We start from the raw sequence: 14059 nt of genomic DNA on the forward strand, positions 1-14059 counted from the left end.
AACCAATGGGAAGATCCAGACCCATAATTGCCACATGCGTTTGTCGGGAGCTTGTCAGGGAGAAATGAGATACGGTCCTTTTGATTTTTATTATGATTCATTACTCGGGGCGCAGATGTCACTTTTCGGATGTACCGCCATGATGTTCTCTCCCATGTTCCACCAATACCAAGATTTTCGATTCTGCGCAATACCGGAAACTCCAGTCTAGGAAGGTCTTTGATAAAAGGGAAAGGAACAACGTCAGTTGAGGCTGTGAAGGGCATTGGCAGGGTTCGATCCTATCTACATCTAAATCTGGCGATGAGATCTCATTTATTCAAGACGTGGATTTCCAGTAGTCTATGTACATTCCAATCCATCACCGAAAATTCCTCGGGGTCGTGATTAGAGCTTCGGTCTCATACCTGGGCATAGGACTTAGCGAACCAATCTATTTAAGAGGCTAGAGGAATCTTGATTTAAATGGGTTTGTAATTAAAGGAAATTCATTGGCTGTGTACATTACAGTTTCATAAACATGCTGGACGGAAGGAAGGCTGACGTAGACTCCTCAGTCGCCATATATCTTTCATCATTTACTTACTGGACAAAGCAGCAACACCGGGCAGCTCCTTGCCTTCAAGGAGCTCGAGCGAGGCACCGCCACCAGTCGAAACGTGGGAGATCTTGTCCTCAACCTTGTACTTGGCGGCCACGGTAGCGGTATCACCACCGCCGATAATCACAATGGAGCCGGACTGAGCAGCCTTGACAGCGGCATCAAGGGTATCCTCGGTGGCCTTGGCGAAGGGCTTGAGCTCGAAGACGCCGGGGGGGGCCGTTCCAGAGAATGGTTTTAGCCTCAGCGATGGTCTTCTGGTAGAGCTTGACACTCTCAGGGCCAACATCCAGACCCATGAACCCGTCGGGGATACCCGAGGCATCGGTGGCTGCGCCAACGGTGGCATCGGCGGAGAACTTGTCAGCAGTGACGTAATCAACGGGAAGGACGATCTCGACATTGTATTTCTTGGCCTTCTCGACGATCTCGCCAACAATCTTGCTGCCGGCCTCGTCGAAGAGACTGTTGCCAATCTTGACGTTCTCAAGGGTCTTCTTGAAGGTGAAAGCCATACCACCAGTAATGATGAGGCTGTTGACCTTGGGCAGGAGATTATCAATCAGCTGGATCTTGTCGGACACCTTGGCGCCACCGAGGATGGCAAGGAAGGGGCGTGCGGGGTTCTCGAGAGCCTTGGCGAAGTACTCCAGCTCCTTCTTCACAAGGAAACCGGCGGCCTTCTGAGGGAGGTCCACACCGACCATGGAGCTGTGGGCACGGTGGGCGGTACCGAAAGCATCATCTGTAGAGGTTAGAAACAAGAGAACAACTACCAAAATAGTACCACGGTGTTACGTACTGACGTAAACGTCACCCAGAGCAGTCAAGCCCTTGCGGAATGCATCAACCTGGGCCTTGTCAGCCTTGACCTTCTTGCCCTCGGCATCCTTAGAGCTGCCTTCCTCCTCAGCGTGGAAACGCAGGTTCTCAAGCAGAATGACCTGGCCATCGGAAGCCTTGTTCACAGTCTCCTCAGTCCGAGGTCCAACGCAGTCCTCGGTGAAGATGACACTCTTTCCGAGAAGCTCTTCAAGTACAGGCACAACAGGCTTCAGGCTGTACTTGGGGTTGACCTTGCCATCGGGGCGGCCCAGGTGCGACATAAGCACGACGGCCTTGGCACCGTTCTCAATGGCATACTTGATGGTAGGCAGGGCACCAACAATACGCTGGGGGTTGGTAACATTCTTGTTCTCGTCGAGAGGGACATTGAAGTCAACCTGTTCAAGTTAGCTACAAGTTGCTAAAGCTCAATTGGCTAGGAGCTTACCCGGATCAAGACACGCTTGCCCTTGAGGTCAACGTCAGTGACGGGAAGCTTGTTAGAGAGAGACATTGTAGACTGATAGTATGGTAGGTGATGGTAAGGGAGCAAGAAAGGAGATAGAAAGAAGAAGAAAGAACTAATCAGGCCACGGTGAGTCGCGATCAGTAGTGGAGGGGTTAGTTGTGGTGGGGCAAAGCCGGTGAAGAGGTCGCTCCGTAGCAACCAAGGTACTTAAATCGAATGTATTTATCCGCGAGGGTACTTCTGCGACCTATTGTGTACCTAGTATGTCGAAGTATATCCAGGAAATCAGTACCTCCAAGGCCTGTACCCGACTATCCCCGAAGAACTGATCGGGCTGATGCGGGACTGATGTCAGAGCTGCCGTAAATATACGGGGAAGGCCGGGCCATTTGAGCTGTTTTCGCCTCGGATTCGGGGAATTCGGGGGATTCTGGGGAGATCGCCTCTACTGCAAGAAATGCCCGCAGCCGCTACGGAGTATCCCGTTCAGCATTGGATGTTTTCCAAGTCCAACAGAGGCATGGGAAGCCCAATCGTCACGAAACAGAAAGGAAAGAGCAAAAAAAAAAAACTCCTTAGGCATCAAAGTCATATCACAAAAATAGTTAACAGCAAAAGCCCAACTTGGGCTTCCCAAATGTGCAAAATCCGATCTTTTGAAATGCAAAACCCTGCGCATGGGCAAATACCCTTGCCATGTACACAAAAGCCAGACCAAGCAACCAAAACGCCTGGACATATTAGCGAGGGGGGAAAAGAGAGTAGTTTAAAGCCCAATTCATCATCATGATTTTCGTTTTTAGGTGTGTTCGATTAGGACTCGTCAGAGGAATTTGTTAGGGAGAGGTATGCGGTCCACGCAATACCAATGGTTGAGACAAAGGGCTAGTTGAAGAGTCAGTATAAGTGCCATTCTGGACAAGACAACCTAAGAAACTAACAATTTGGAATTGAATGGGAACAACGCGGAAGTTGAGGATCTGCACTGCTGGCCAGAGCACAAAGTTGGCCTTCAGGGTTGGTAAATAGACATCACGGAACTTTTGTGTTAATGCCCTTCTACCACCACCCTCGGCGATCGTCATGTAGGTGAAGAAGCACGCCAGACCTAGTGAATCGAGTTAGTATAAATAAATCAGGTAAATAGCTTGGAGCTGACTGTACCAAATGGTGCAAATATCAACTGGTCAAAGGCAACACGCTTGAAAGCCGGGGCAGTCGGGTTTCTCTTGGTGAGAGGGAATGCTCTAGATAAAAAGCCAAACCACTGGAACTGCACCGGCGCCATGAAGAAACCATAAGCCATAAATCTCGTCAACCGCTCAAAGTCAAATGGCGGTGATGAGGTCCGGGCATATCCCAGCTCCCCTACAGCAGGGGGTTTCTGCTTGTCCAAGTCGTGGATCTCTATTGAAAGGAAGTCATCGCCACTTGTGCGGGTTCGGCGGGTCCGGAAGGCCGTAATCAGTTGCGCAACGGTATCAGCAACTCCACCAAGCACCTAGAACGTCCATCTGTCAATTGATTGGTCACACTAATGTGATTGCATTGGTAGGCTTACAGCGTTGGTGACCATTGTCGTCAGCACTATTTTTGACAGTTGAGTTAGTCGTACATGCAAACCCGCGGAAACCGAGCGCTAGGGCCCTACCTGGCTTTTCAGCATAGTATGTGTTGAATTTGGCAGCAAGCCGTGCTGCTACTGCCATCTCGATGAGGAAGATGATCGTGTGCAATAAAGGCTATAAAACAATGACGACAAGGGTTAGCTCTTGGGAAGTGACGACCAAGTGAGCTCTAGGATCAGCACACGTACCACGCGACCGTAGATGTATCTCTTGTTGAGTCCATCCAGGACTTTCCTCTTCGTAGAGCAGATCATGATGGAGAATTTTGGATCTGACAGATGGAGTGAAGTGATGGGCAAGATTTCTGGGCAGGGAGGTGCGCCAGTATGACGCAAAGTTCAGAAGTACTGGGCAGTTGGAGAGCTAAGCTGGAATATAAATCCTAGTCTCCAAAGTTCATGCGAAATGCGAAACAAGATGATAGAATCAAGGAAGAAGGTATCTCGAATGCCTCCGACGCCGCCTTTGACTGACAAAGTCACCTGGCCAACTACGACGCTCCAGGGCTGAGTCCATTACCCCGTGATCTCGCTCCACCAATCACATCCATTGAACTATATCCTGTCGTTTATCCTCGTTTGATAAATCCACTCTGTCCTTGATACTCTGGATGTTCAGTATTTCAATCGATATACACCAAATATTGCACTCATCCCCTTTTCAAGAGGGTTGACAAGGCTTGAAGAGCTAAACCCATGTCTTTCTCTGCACTGCCTCCTTGAGGGCCGATCTTGGCATTCTTCGGGTTTCCTTCCGAGTGTAGATCATTGTGGGACCGCCAGTTGACCATATATACAAAACATATCCATGGACTCCTCCTAGAGATAAATGCAAGACTGTACATATGTATATAAAGTGATGGGATTGTTGTTTGCTAGGCCTCGGTTGAGAGAAAGTGAGGTGTTCGTAGGAAATGCTATATGGATCATGTATGTGTGTAGACAGCATCATCTGACATCAGATGGACGAAGTATCAAGTAACAGATTTGTTCAGTGAAAAACCTTTACAGTTCCAGACCAGCACGAAGGGTACCTAGCTGACTGCCAAGATTTCTATGCTAGTATACAGAGTGTTATGGTAACAGATACTAATCTACTTCAGTACTTCACTATCCCAAGAGTTACTCAGAAACTTATTGAGTCTGTGACTGCCATTTGCAGGGTATGGGGTAGCATCAAAGGCGCATGGCCCTATACATCTCACGCCAGATACGTAGTTCAATACCAGTGGTTGAATGCGAGTAGGATACTCGACCATACCTACCTACATAAGCCTATTATCCTTGTTTTCCCACAGTAGAATTAGGTGGAAAGTAACTTTCCAGAGCATAATAAGGACAATTTTCTTCACCTTCCTTTACATACTAGAAAAGGAGAGTCGGTACAGCGTTTGGAATAAGGATGTCTTAGTCCAAGAAATAAAAAGATTGTATACTCCACTGTATTATATAGGTACATAAGTTCCCTATGTGGTGTAGTATTCTTGACAGTATTTATGGCCCAAAAGGGTCGGGGGAAAATGTAAGGAGCGACCTCTTCCAAGGGGCTCATACTTCGTCATATATGTACAATGCTTGGACTGGTCTTAATTAGAGCGCAGTTGATCGTCTGCCAAAATATCAGGAAGGTCTCGAATATCTGTCGTTTCGTTCGTGTTCACATCTATAAGCCGGACTGCCTCCAGGTGAAGCGGGCCTGTGGCTAAGGGAAGGAGTTTGAGTTCAATCGAATGACATGTTCCTGGAAGAAGAGGGCTGGAATATAGTTAGTTAGGGTAGATTGTAAGTGAGAGAAAAGGGAGTACTCACCCCACACGAATATCGGTGCTCAAGCTAATCAGCTCCACTTCCTGGCCAGCAACACTCTTTTGTCTCGCATGCACAATGTTGTCGTCAGTCACCGCTTCAGCTACTTGATCCTCCTTCCGGCTGGTAATCGACGACGATGAAGGCCGAGCAACATGTCCTCGCGGATCCACACGTTTTCGCTTAGGAATAGCGATTAAGGCAAACTTGCGGGGAACATTTGACCGGTTGACAATGAAAACATCCCAGGAGAAGACTGTACCGACTTGCACACGAACAGGTCCCGAAAAGGATATTGTCACACCTGCGTCAGTGACCGAATAAGCTCGTTCTCTTAATGAGGTTCGATTGGAGGGTGTCACACCTGTCTGAGTTGACACGGATAGACTAGTAGGGCGGTTGCTCCTTTGCAACGCTGGGCTAGGCCCCCCAAAATTCGGGTTCAGTGCGACTGAAAAATCGACGTTGGTTCTCCACTGCATAGAGATACGTGGATTGCAATCGTCATCAACAAGAATGACTGCTTCCAGGGATATATCCAGTGTACTGACCAGAGCAGTAGATGATGGATTAGTCTCCGGGCCATAGTCTGGAGTGAGTTTGTACATAAGGGTCACGTCGTCTCGTGGACGACAAGTAATCGGGAGGGTGAGGCCTGGGGTGTCTGATAGTGACTCGATCGTTCCTTCAGATAAGTGAAGATCCGCTTTATCAAACAATACCTCGCAAGCCAGATAAGGTGTGATCTCAAAATCGAGACTGGCGACCGTCATTGGAACGCCGGTGTAAGAATTCAGCCGAGAATATCGAATTCTTGCACTCGCGGCAGGTACAACACGAAAGGGGTGGCCATGTTGTTGCTGGATATTATAGATCGGGTCCTCGTTATGCGTTGTCGGTACAACCCTCAATAGTCTGGACGCAGGGAGGAAAGGCTCTTTGTTATTGAAAGATTTATCGGCAGAGAGTGATTGCAGCATATTTGTTGATGCTGGGATGAGCGAGGGAAGATAGTCATCCCCCAAATCCTCTTGCCGACAAGAGTCAGCTGGATTTAGACAGGCAGAGGCAATGAATAAAAGTGACGGGTGTTGGATTCGAATACGGGGGCGCCCTATACAGTGATCAATTAGTGGCCTGGATACGCAGGGTTTAACCCACAGTATCGAATCACTCACGCAGTATGGTTTCAATGTTCCAAGCTAGATAGACATGGTTTCCACTCCCCTCATCACCCTCAAATTCATTGAAGATCACAAGTGGATCTTCCTCCCCACTCACAATTCCTGAGAAAATGATGTCTCGGGTTGGGGTAGGATTTTCACCAACAGATTCTGCTGGATCGACGGCAAAGACATCAAGCTTGATTTCAAGTCGAGGCAAGTAGTGTTTAAGGGTCGTCTCTGAGCAATCAGACAGTCTTAAGATTATGCGAACGGTGAGAAACTCATCTAATAGCTATCAATAAGCAAGCGACAAATCCTGGCAAGCTACCGAGAGTGCATACCAAAAAACAATAGAGAACGTTGCGGGATTGATGAGAGAACAGAGGGAAGATCATCAGCTCCATCCTCTAGGGCTGAGCTGAGGGCACTCTCAATATCGAATGCAGGGGCATGAGGCACAACAGTATCAAGAACGGCATGACGCAAGAATTCACCCGGAATCTCCAGACCAGGCATTGCAACGACGGATGTCGCAAGGGAAGTCAACAAAGTGGCAGTTCGGAGTTCAGGAGATAACCGATAAGTATCGATATACGGTCAACGCGAAGAACCAAACGCGCAATTCTGCAGAGATGATGGACAGAGCTTCGTTTTCAGTTCTCTCACTTGACTTCTCCAACAACATTACCAATGGATTCACGCAGTCGCCTGGCTGCTGCCCTGTGGCAGGAGGCGCGAAATGAGAAAGGTCGTGTTTACTACTACAATGTAGAGACCAAACATACTCAGTGGACAAAGCCTACAGAGCTGATGACTCCAGTTGAGGTTTGTACCCGACTCTAGATGTTTTAAGCTTTGCTAATGATTTTTGCAGGCCGCTCTGGCGAAACAACCATGGAAGGAATACACTACAGAGGATGGGCGCAAGTACTGGTACAACACAGAGAGCAAGCAAAGCACATGGGAGATGCCTGTAATTTACAAAGACGCACTTGCACAGTCGCCTGCCCCCCCGACGACCCCCGCGTAAGTGCCTTCCTAGTTTGACTCTTGTCAATACTAATTTGAGTCCAGTGCACCTACCTTTGTTGCAGGTGGACCCTCTTTCTCGCAACCCCAGCACCGTGATCAGCAGCGTGATCGCGAAGATTTTGACCGAGCTGAGCGGGGTTACGGCGACCGTCGCGCTGGATACGGTTCCTATGAGACCAGCACCATGGCTGCAGCTCCAGAATTGAAGTCGCAGATGGACCCTAACTACCATTCGCTTGAAGAGGCAGAGAGTGCATTTGTGAAGCTGCTCAAACGCCACAACGTGCAACCTGATTGGACTTGGGAGGATACCATGCGCGCTACAATCAAGGACCCACAATACCGTGCTCTCAAGGACCCACGAGACCGCAAGGCAGCATTTGAGAAATATGTGGTCCAAGTCCGGATGCAAGAAAGGGATCGGGCCAAAGAAAGATTCGCCAAGCTCCGCACAGATTTTTATACCATGCTGAAGCGCCATCCTGAGATCAAATATTACAGCCGATGGAAGACAATCCGTCCAATTATTGAAGGGGAGACTACATTCAGGTCTACCAATGAGGAAGATGAGAGGCGCCAGCTTTTCGAAGAATACATCCTCCAACTCAGAAAGGATCACTTCGAACAAGAAGCTGCGACCCGCAAGGCTGCTATGGATGAGCTGGTTGAAATCTTGAGCTCGCTCAACCTAGAACCATACACGCGTTGGTCTGAGGCGCAAGCCATTATTCGGTCTAATGGCAAATTCCAAGGCGATGAAAAGTTCAAAGCTCTGAGCAAGTGTGATGTTCTTACTGCTTTTGAGAACCATATCAAGTCGCTCGAACGGGCTTTCAACGATGCTCGCCAACAGCACAAGGCAGCGCGAGCCAGAAAGGAGCGTAAGAACCGGGAGCAGTTTGTGACACTTCTCAAAGAGCTCAGATCTCAGGGTAAGATCAAGGCGGGCACCAAGTGGATGAACATCTGCCCGATCATTAAAGATGAACCCCGGTACCATGGAATCCTGGGCCAGCCTGGATCCACGCCTCTTGATTTGTTCTGGGATATGATGGAAGAAGAGGAGCGTGCTCTGCGCGGACCTCGGAATGATGTACTTGATGTTCTAGATGTGAGTTTCTCCAGGATCAGCTCGTCTTATTGACTATACTAACCAACTGATCTTAGGACAAACGATATGAAGTTACGACAGAAACTACATTTGACGAATTCAGTTCTATCATGTCTGCCGACCGCCGGACCTCCAAGATTGACTCGGATATCCTCAACCTCATCTTCCAGCGTATCCAAGACAAGGCAATTCGACGCACCGAGGATGAGAAACATGCCGCCGATCGCCAACAGCGCCGCGCCGTGGACGCACTGCGGTCTCGTATCAAGCGCCTGGAACCGCCCATCCGAGCTACAGACACTTGGGCTGACATTCAACCCCGCCTTGAGAAATATGACGAGTACAAGGCCCTTGAGTCGGATGAGCTCCGGGAGTCTGCATTTGAGAAAGCAATTCGCCGCCTGAAGGAAAGAGACGACGACGCAGATAAGGATCGCGAGGCGTATAACCAGAACCGGGGAAGCCGCCGGGACTATGACCGTGGTGATCGTGAATACCGTAGGGGCAGAGGGGAGCGACGCGGACCCAGCGGCCGAGTCAGTAATACCCCTGAAATGGATGCGTACGAGGCAGACCGTCGCAAGGCACAGGCCGACCGGGAACGAACTTACCGCAAGGTCAGCGGTATCTCCCCATCTCGCGATCGTCGCGACGAGCGTGGAGACCGTGACCGCTATCGCAGCCGGGATCGTGACTTTGACCGTGGCCCTCGCGCTAGAGACCCCGACCGACGTGAAGACGAACGCGAGCGCCTGTATCGCACTCGTGGCGATCCCCGTGGAGGTCGTGATGAACTTGACTATGGTGGTGGCAGCGGCGATACCCGCAGTGTAGTCGGTGGTGACCGCCGCCGCCGACGTGACAGTGATTCCGAGAGTGTGGTCAGCCGGTCGGCCAAACGCTACCGACGTGATAGCCGCGAGCGAGACCGCAGCAAGGGCCCAAGCGCTCCCCGACGGGAACGCTCTGCTATTCCGGAAGAAGATGAGGGTGCGACCAAGGACGAGAAGGCCATTCACTCTGGCAGCGAGGAAGGGGAGATTGAAGAGGAGTAGATTGGGGGTGGGTATTTCTATTCACACTTGCTCGCATATGCAAGTAATTCCTGGCCTTTAATACATGTAGGATATTGTGCTGAATCTATTCAATTTCATTTGCTTTCTTCCTGTCCTATTAATCCTTCCTATTCTGACCTGTGCACAATCTAAGCTCTCTGGGAAGTACTATATTGCTACGTGAAAAGACCTCCTATCAATCCTTGCACGTAGCTAATCTACTCGGACAAGAGAGATATTTATATGTACATGTATATATGTATATATGTATATATATATATTTGTATACATGTGTTGGCACGTATGTATATTCTGTCAGTCGTCAGAAGTGCTATTTGAAACAAGCCATAGCACAAAGCGACTTGAATCAGAATACATTGTGATAGACATGGCGGTCTCAAAAAAAAAAGACATGGTCGATATTCGAGATACTCCGTGTATCAGGCCCTGATGATGCGCTGGCTGGAGCAGCCCGCTATAAAGATATATCGAATGAACTATGCACAAGAAACGAAGAAAACATGCATTCTCAAAGGTTCTGCAAAAAAAAAAAAAAAAAAATAAGGAAGGACAAGAACCATCTATCTACACGAAGGAGCAGTGAATCCGGCCAGCATTCGAGTAGCCGCCTGTCCCATGCCATCCTCGGCCTGTAAACAATCACACCACCGAACCATTCCGTCGCAAAATCCATTCTTATAGATCATAAAATTCATGGAAGAGCTTTTTTTGGCAACCCAAACCCTCCAACCTAATGCAAACATAACTCCGTCGGAACAATAAACCATGCCAAACCCAATCCACCATTAAAATTTAACAGGTGTCAGTGGAAGATATGCAGACATGGGTTCCTGTCCGGGGGCCGATGATTCTGGATAGACAAGACCAGAACAAACCAAGGCAGGGTGCAAGGCGGATCACAATCTAGGTTTTGATGGATTGATGAATGGAAACAGGTCGCAGGAAGTGAATGAGCGTACTAGCCCGAAAATAGTAGGGTGTGAATCAGGCCACTGCCTCTTAGTCGGGGTCGCTGTTGCCATTCAAGTCATCACCATCGCCACTATCGCCATCATCGCCATCATCGCCAGAGAAACCATCATCAGCACCGGAAGACAGGCCGGACTTGCGATGAAATCCCTTGTCCCGAACCACCGAGGCTCTGCAAACACCGGGGACCTCCATTAACCACATGATCTTCCAATCGCCACGACGCCGGTTGCGCCGCTGCTCAGAGTCGCGGCCATCACGGCTGTGATGACGGCGACGAGGCTCCTTGAAAACGCCCTTTTCAGTTCTCTTCCTCCAAGAAATACTGTAGAGCATTGTTAGCACATCCATTATCTCAGAGATACATATTATCCAAAGATAATGTAGAATACTTACGAAGTTGCCAGCCAACTTCTGCTCCTGGTCCATTTGACTGTTGTACTTGTTGATACGAGGGCGGTAACTGTTGGGGTCACGGCGGAAAGTGACATCCAAGCTCTTCAAGAACCTGTTGCAACCACCAACCAGTGACTCAGGTGTCTGAGCGCGGGCGTCAACGGATGGCTGGCCATCAAACACGATGACACGGTCGGCCAAGTAAGTGGCCATGATGAAATCGTGCTCAACGATGAAAGCGGTCTTTTTGGTGTGCATGATGAAACGCTTGATCACACGAGCAGCGACAATACGCTGCTCGGAGTCGAGGTAGGCACTGGGCTCGTCAATCAGGTAGATATCAGCGGGCATACCCAGAGCCAACACAATGGCCACACGCTGCAATTCACCACCGGACAGGTTCTGGACCTCCTGATCGATGAAGTCGTCCATCTTAAGCGGCTTGTAGACATCGGTCTGGAACTGAGGCGACAGGAAAGCAGTCTTGATGCGCTTGAAGAAGAGTTGGCGCACAGTACCCGTGAACTTGGGTGTGATCTTCTGGGGCTTCATGCTGATGTTCATCTTGGGAACGGAGATAAGGCCATCGGGCTTCAGGGCGCCGGCAAGCATCTTACAGAAAGTAGTCTTTCCGGTTCCGTTCTCACCCATCATGACAACAATCTCAGAGTCAGTGAACTTTCCGGCCTCAACCTTGAGGTGGAAGTCACCCATAGTTTTCTCCATTGCGGGATAGGCGAAGGCACGATCCTTGTCCGCGATGAATTCTTCACCCGCTTCGGCGAGACGGAAGGTGAGAGACTCGTCACGGAATCGCAAGTTCTCGGTAGGGATGTGACCATCCAGGAAGATGTTGATACCCTCACGCACAGAGGCAGGCAGAGTGACGACACCGTAAACAGCAGGACGACCATACAAGACGCAAATAAAGTCGGACAAATAGTCAAGCACGGACAAATCGTGCTCGACAACAATGACATAGTCATCGGGGCGGAGGAGGCTGCGGATTGTACGGGCAGCAGCCAGACGCTGCTTAACATCGAGATACGAGGAAGGCTCGTCGAACATGTACCTGCATTAGTATTAATAACGACGCAAACTCAACAGTATACACACAGGAAGAACCTACACGTCGGCCTTCTGCACACAAACCAGACCAATGGCAAAACGTTGAAGCTCACCACCGGAAAGGTGACCAATATCACGTTGTGCGACCTGTCTCAGCTCTGAACGAGGATTAGCGAGTAAATTCTAATGGAACAGGGTATACGAACGCACCGAGAACATCCATGATTTCATCCTCATTGCCTAGCGCAGCACGTGTGCTGATGAGCTGCTGCACCTGCTGGATGGGTCCCTTCACAGCGCGAGGAATTTGATCCACGTACTGAGGCTTCACAACCGCCTTCAGGTTGTCCTCTAGAATCTTAGTGAAATAGTCTATCACCGTCAGCGACATTCGTTCCAAACCGTGGAACTTAAGCTTAGGTTATGGTGCTCACTCTGCAAATCGGAACCACGGAAGTACTTCAAGATCTCCTCCCAGTCCGGAGGGTTATCATAACGACCAAGATTAGGCTTCAATTTGCCACTGAGAATCTTCAAAGCAGTACTCTTTCCGATACCGTTTGTTCCAACCAGACCAAGGACCTGACCGGGACGGGGCATAGGAAGTCGGTGAAGCTTGAAGCTGTTGGCCGAATAGCGATGGGTGACCTGGGTCTCGAGGTTGGTGGGCAAGTTGATGATATTGATGGCTCCGAATGGGCACTTCTTGGGACAGATACCACAACCAATGCAAAGGCGCTCGGAGATAAAGGCGATCTTGGAAGTGTTATCGACTTCAATGCAAAGCTTGCCGGTGCGGACCACAGGGCAAGACTTCTTGCACTCTTGACGACATTTCTACTATATATTAGCCTCCGTAACTAACATGGGATATTATACCAAGTCGCATACCTTCGGTTTGCACTGTTAAATTGAAAGATTGTGGTGTAAGCTTGGCTTTCGCGAACCGGAGTGAAAATACTATTAGTGGGGGTATTTTGTGACGAACCTTATCACTGTTGATGATCGCAATACTACAAAAAGAAAAAAGAGACCGTTAGCTGATGATGTAGCACTCCAAAGGCTCCAATAACATACCGAGTAAGCTTGTCAGACATCGTGGGTGGATGTGGCTCGAAGAAACCGGCGTGTGAGGCGGAAGATTGAGGGAAAAAAGATTCAGCACGAAGCGGAGGAGGGGTGAGTATTTGGAAGTGGCCGACTAAGCACTGTCGCAGGTATATGAACTGGGCTCAACAAAAGCACCGAGTATCTCTGCGCAGAGTCGACGAGAAATGGCACAGGAAGAAACACTATCAACGATCGAGGGGCGGCAGAATTGAATGCACACTTTCCTTTCTGTGGGCTGAGATGCCTTAGGCCGCCAGTGCGTCACTTATTTATCAAGGCGGTGATTGGCTGTCGGGATTAATCCGTACTTACGTTTATCCGGAATGACTGCACGTGATCATACACCGTGTCAGGCGCCAAGCGAATACGCTAGTCTAAAAGGGGTCAATCTCTTGATGCCTGAAGAACCAGGCGTGAACTTTCCCTGCAAACCAAACCGAAGCAAACCCTCCAGCCGGTCCCCAACTCTTAGTTCTTCCAAGTCTCTTGTCTCCTCCTCCCCCAATATTCCAGCTTCACGCCTCCACCCCACCATTCAATTTCCCACATTGATCGCCCGATCCCCCGCTTTCGGGGTCACCACGCTATGGAGTGTAAGTTGATTTAATCTTTTCCTCGAGCACAGACGTGCCGACCGAAGCATTCGCCGCGGTACTTCTCCGCGCTTGTCGACCCACTGCACGATTCGTTGATTCCCTCTATTCTGCTCCGATCGGGGCAGTTTCCAACTGTTACTGGTCAAACAGCATGTCATTTCCTTCTCCAAGTCTGGGTGTGTATATGGACGTGCCCATTGCTCTGGC

The 14059-nt window shown here is 49.5% G+C and overlaps 5 protein-coding genes across 5 annotated transcripts; 1 reads left to right on the forward strand and 4 right to left on the reverse strand.

Moving 5' to 3' along the window:
- Positions 1 to 578: 578 nt before the first annotated feature.
- Positions 579 to 1940, reverse strand: pgkA (phosphoglycerate kinase pgkA; the record flags this gene model as incomplete). The annotated part of the gene is made up of 4 exons (XM_057171837.1): positions 579 to 800; positions 874 to 1346; positions 1404 to 1824; positions 1875 to 1940. 4 exons carry the CDS (start codon positions 1938 to 1940, stop codon positions 579 to 581), a joined length of 1182 nt encoding a protein of 393 aa, XP_057035740.1.
- Positions 1941 to 2708: 768 nt separating this feature from the next.
- On the reverse strand, positions 2709 to 3777 carry N7457_000770 (Mpv17/PMP22 family protein; the record flags this gene model as incomplete). Its single annotated transcript, XM_057171838.1, has 6 exons — positions 2709 to 2780; positions 2837 to 3003; positions 3060 to 3396; positions 3457 to 3482; positions 3547 to 3637; positions 3712 to 3777. The coding sequence occupies 6 exons, from the start codon at positions 3775 to 3777 to the stop codon at positions 2709 to 2711; spliced, it is 759 nt and encodes a 252-aa protein (XP_057035741.1).
- A 1331-nt stretch (positions 3778 to 5108) lies between these two features.
- N7457_000771 (TRAPP trafficking subunit Trs65 domain-containing protein) lies at positions 5109 to 7010 on the reverse strand (the record flags this gene model as incomplete). Its single annotated transcript, XM_057171839.1, has 4 exons — positions 5109 to 5277; positions 5332 to 6442; positions 6507 to 6779; positions 6836 to 7010. The coding sequence occupies 4 exons, from the start codon at positions 7008 to 7010 to the stop codon at positions 5109 to 5111; spliced, it is 1728 nt and encodes a 575-aa protein (XP_057035742.1).
- A 174-nt stretch (positions 7011 to 7184) lies between these two features.
- Positions 7185 to 9692, forward strand: N7457_000772 (snoRNA-splicing protein PRP40; the record flags this gene model as incomplete). Its single annotated transcript, XM_057171840.1, has 4 exons — positions 7185 to 7319; positions 7369 to 7520; positions 7569 to 8637; positions 8694 to 9692. 4 exons carry the CDS (start codon positions 7185 to 7187, stop codon positions 9690 to 9692), a joined length of 2355 nt encoding a protein of 784 aa, XP_057035743.1.
- A 1020-nt stretch (positions 9693 to 10712) lies between these two features.
- Positions 10713 to 13243, reverse strand: N7457_000773 (ATP-binding cassette domain-containing protein; the record flags this gene model as incomplete). Its single annotated transcript, XM_057171841.1, has 7 exons — positions 10713 to 12150; positions 12208 to 12304; positions 12357 to 12518; positions 12581 to 12983; positions 13038 to 13049; positions 13135 to 13159; positions 13224 to 13243. 7 exons carry the CDS (start codon positions 13241 to 13243, stop codon positions 10713 to 10715), a joined length of 2157 nt encoding a protein of 718 aa, XP_057035744.1.
- Positions 13244 to 14059: the final 816 nt, after the last annotated feature.

The sequence above is a fragment of the Penicillium paradoxum genome, assembly GCF_028828445.1.
Source record: "Penicillium paradoxum strain IBT 22861 chromosome Unknown utg000002l_segment0_segment0, whole genome shotgun sequence".
NCBI classification, from domain to species: Eukaryota; Fungi; Ascomycota; class Eurotiomycetes; order Eurotiales; family Aspergillaceae; genus Penicillium; species Penicillium paradoxum.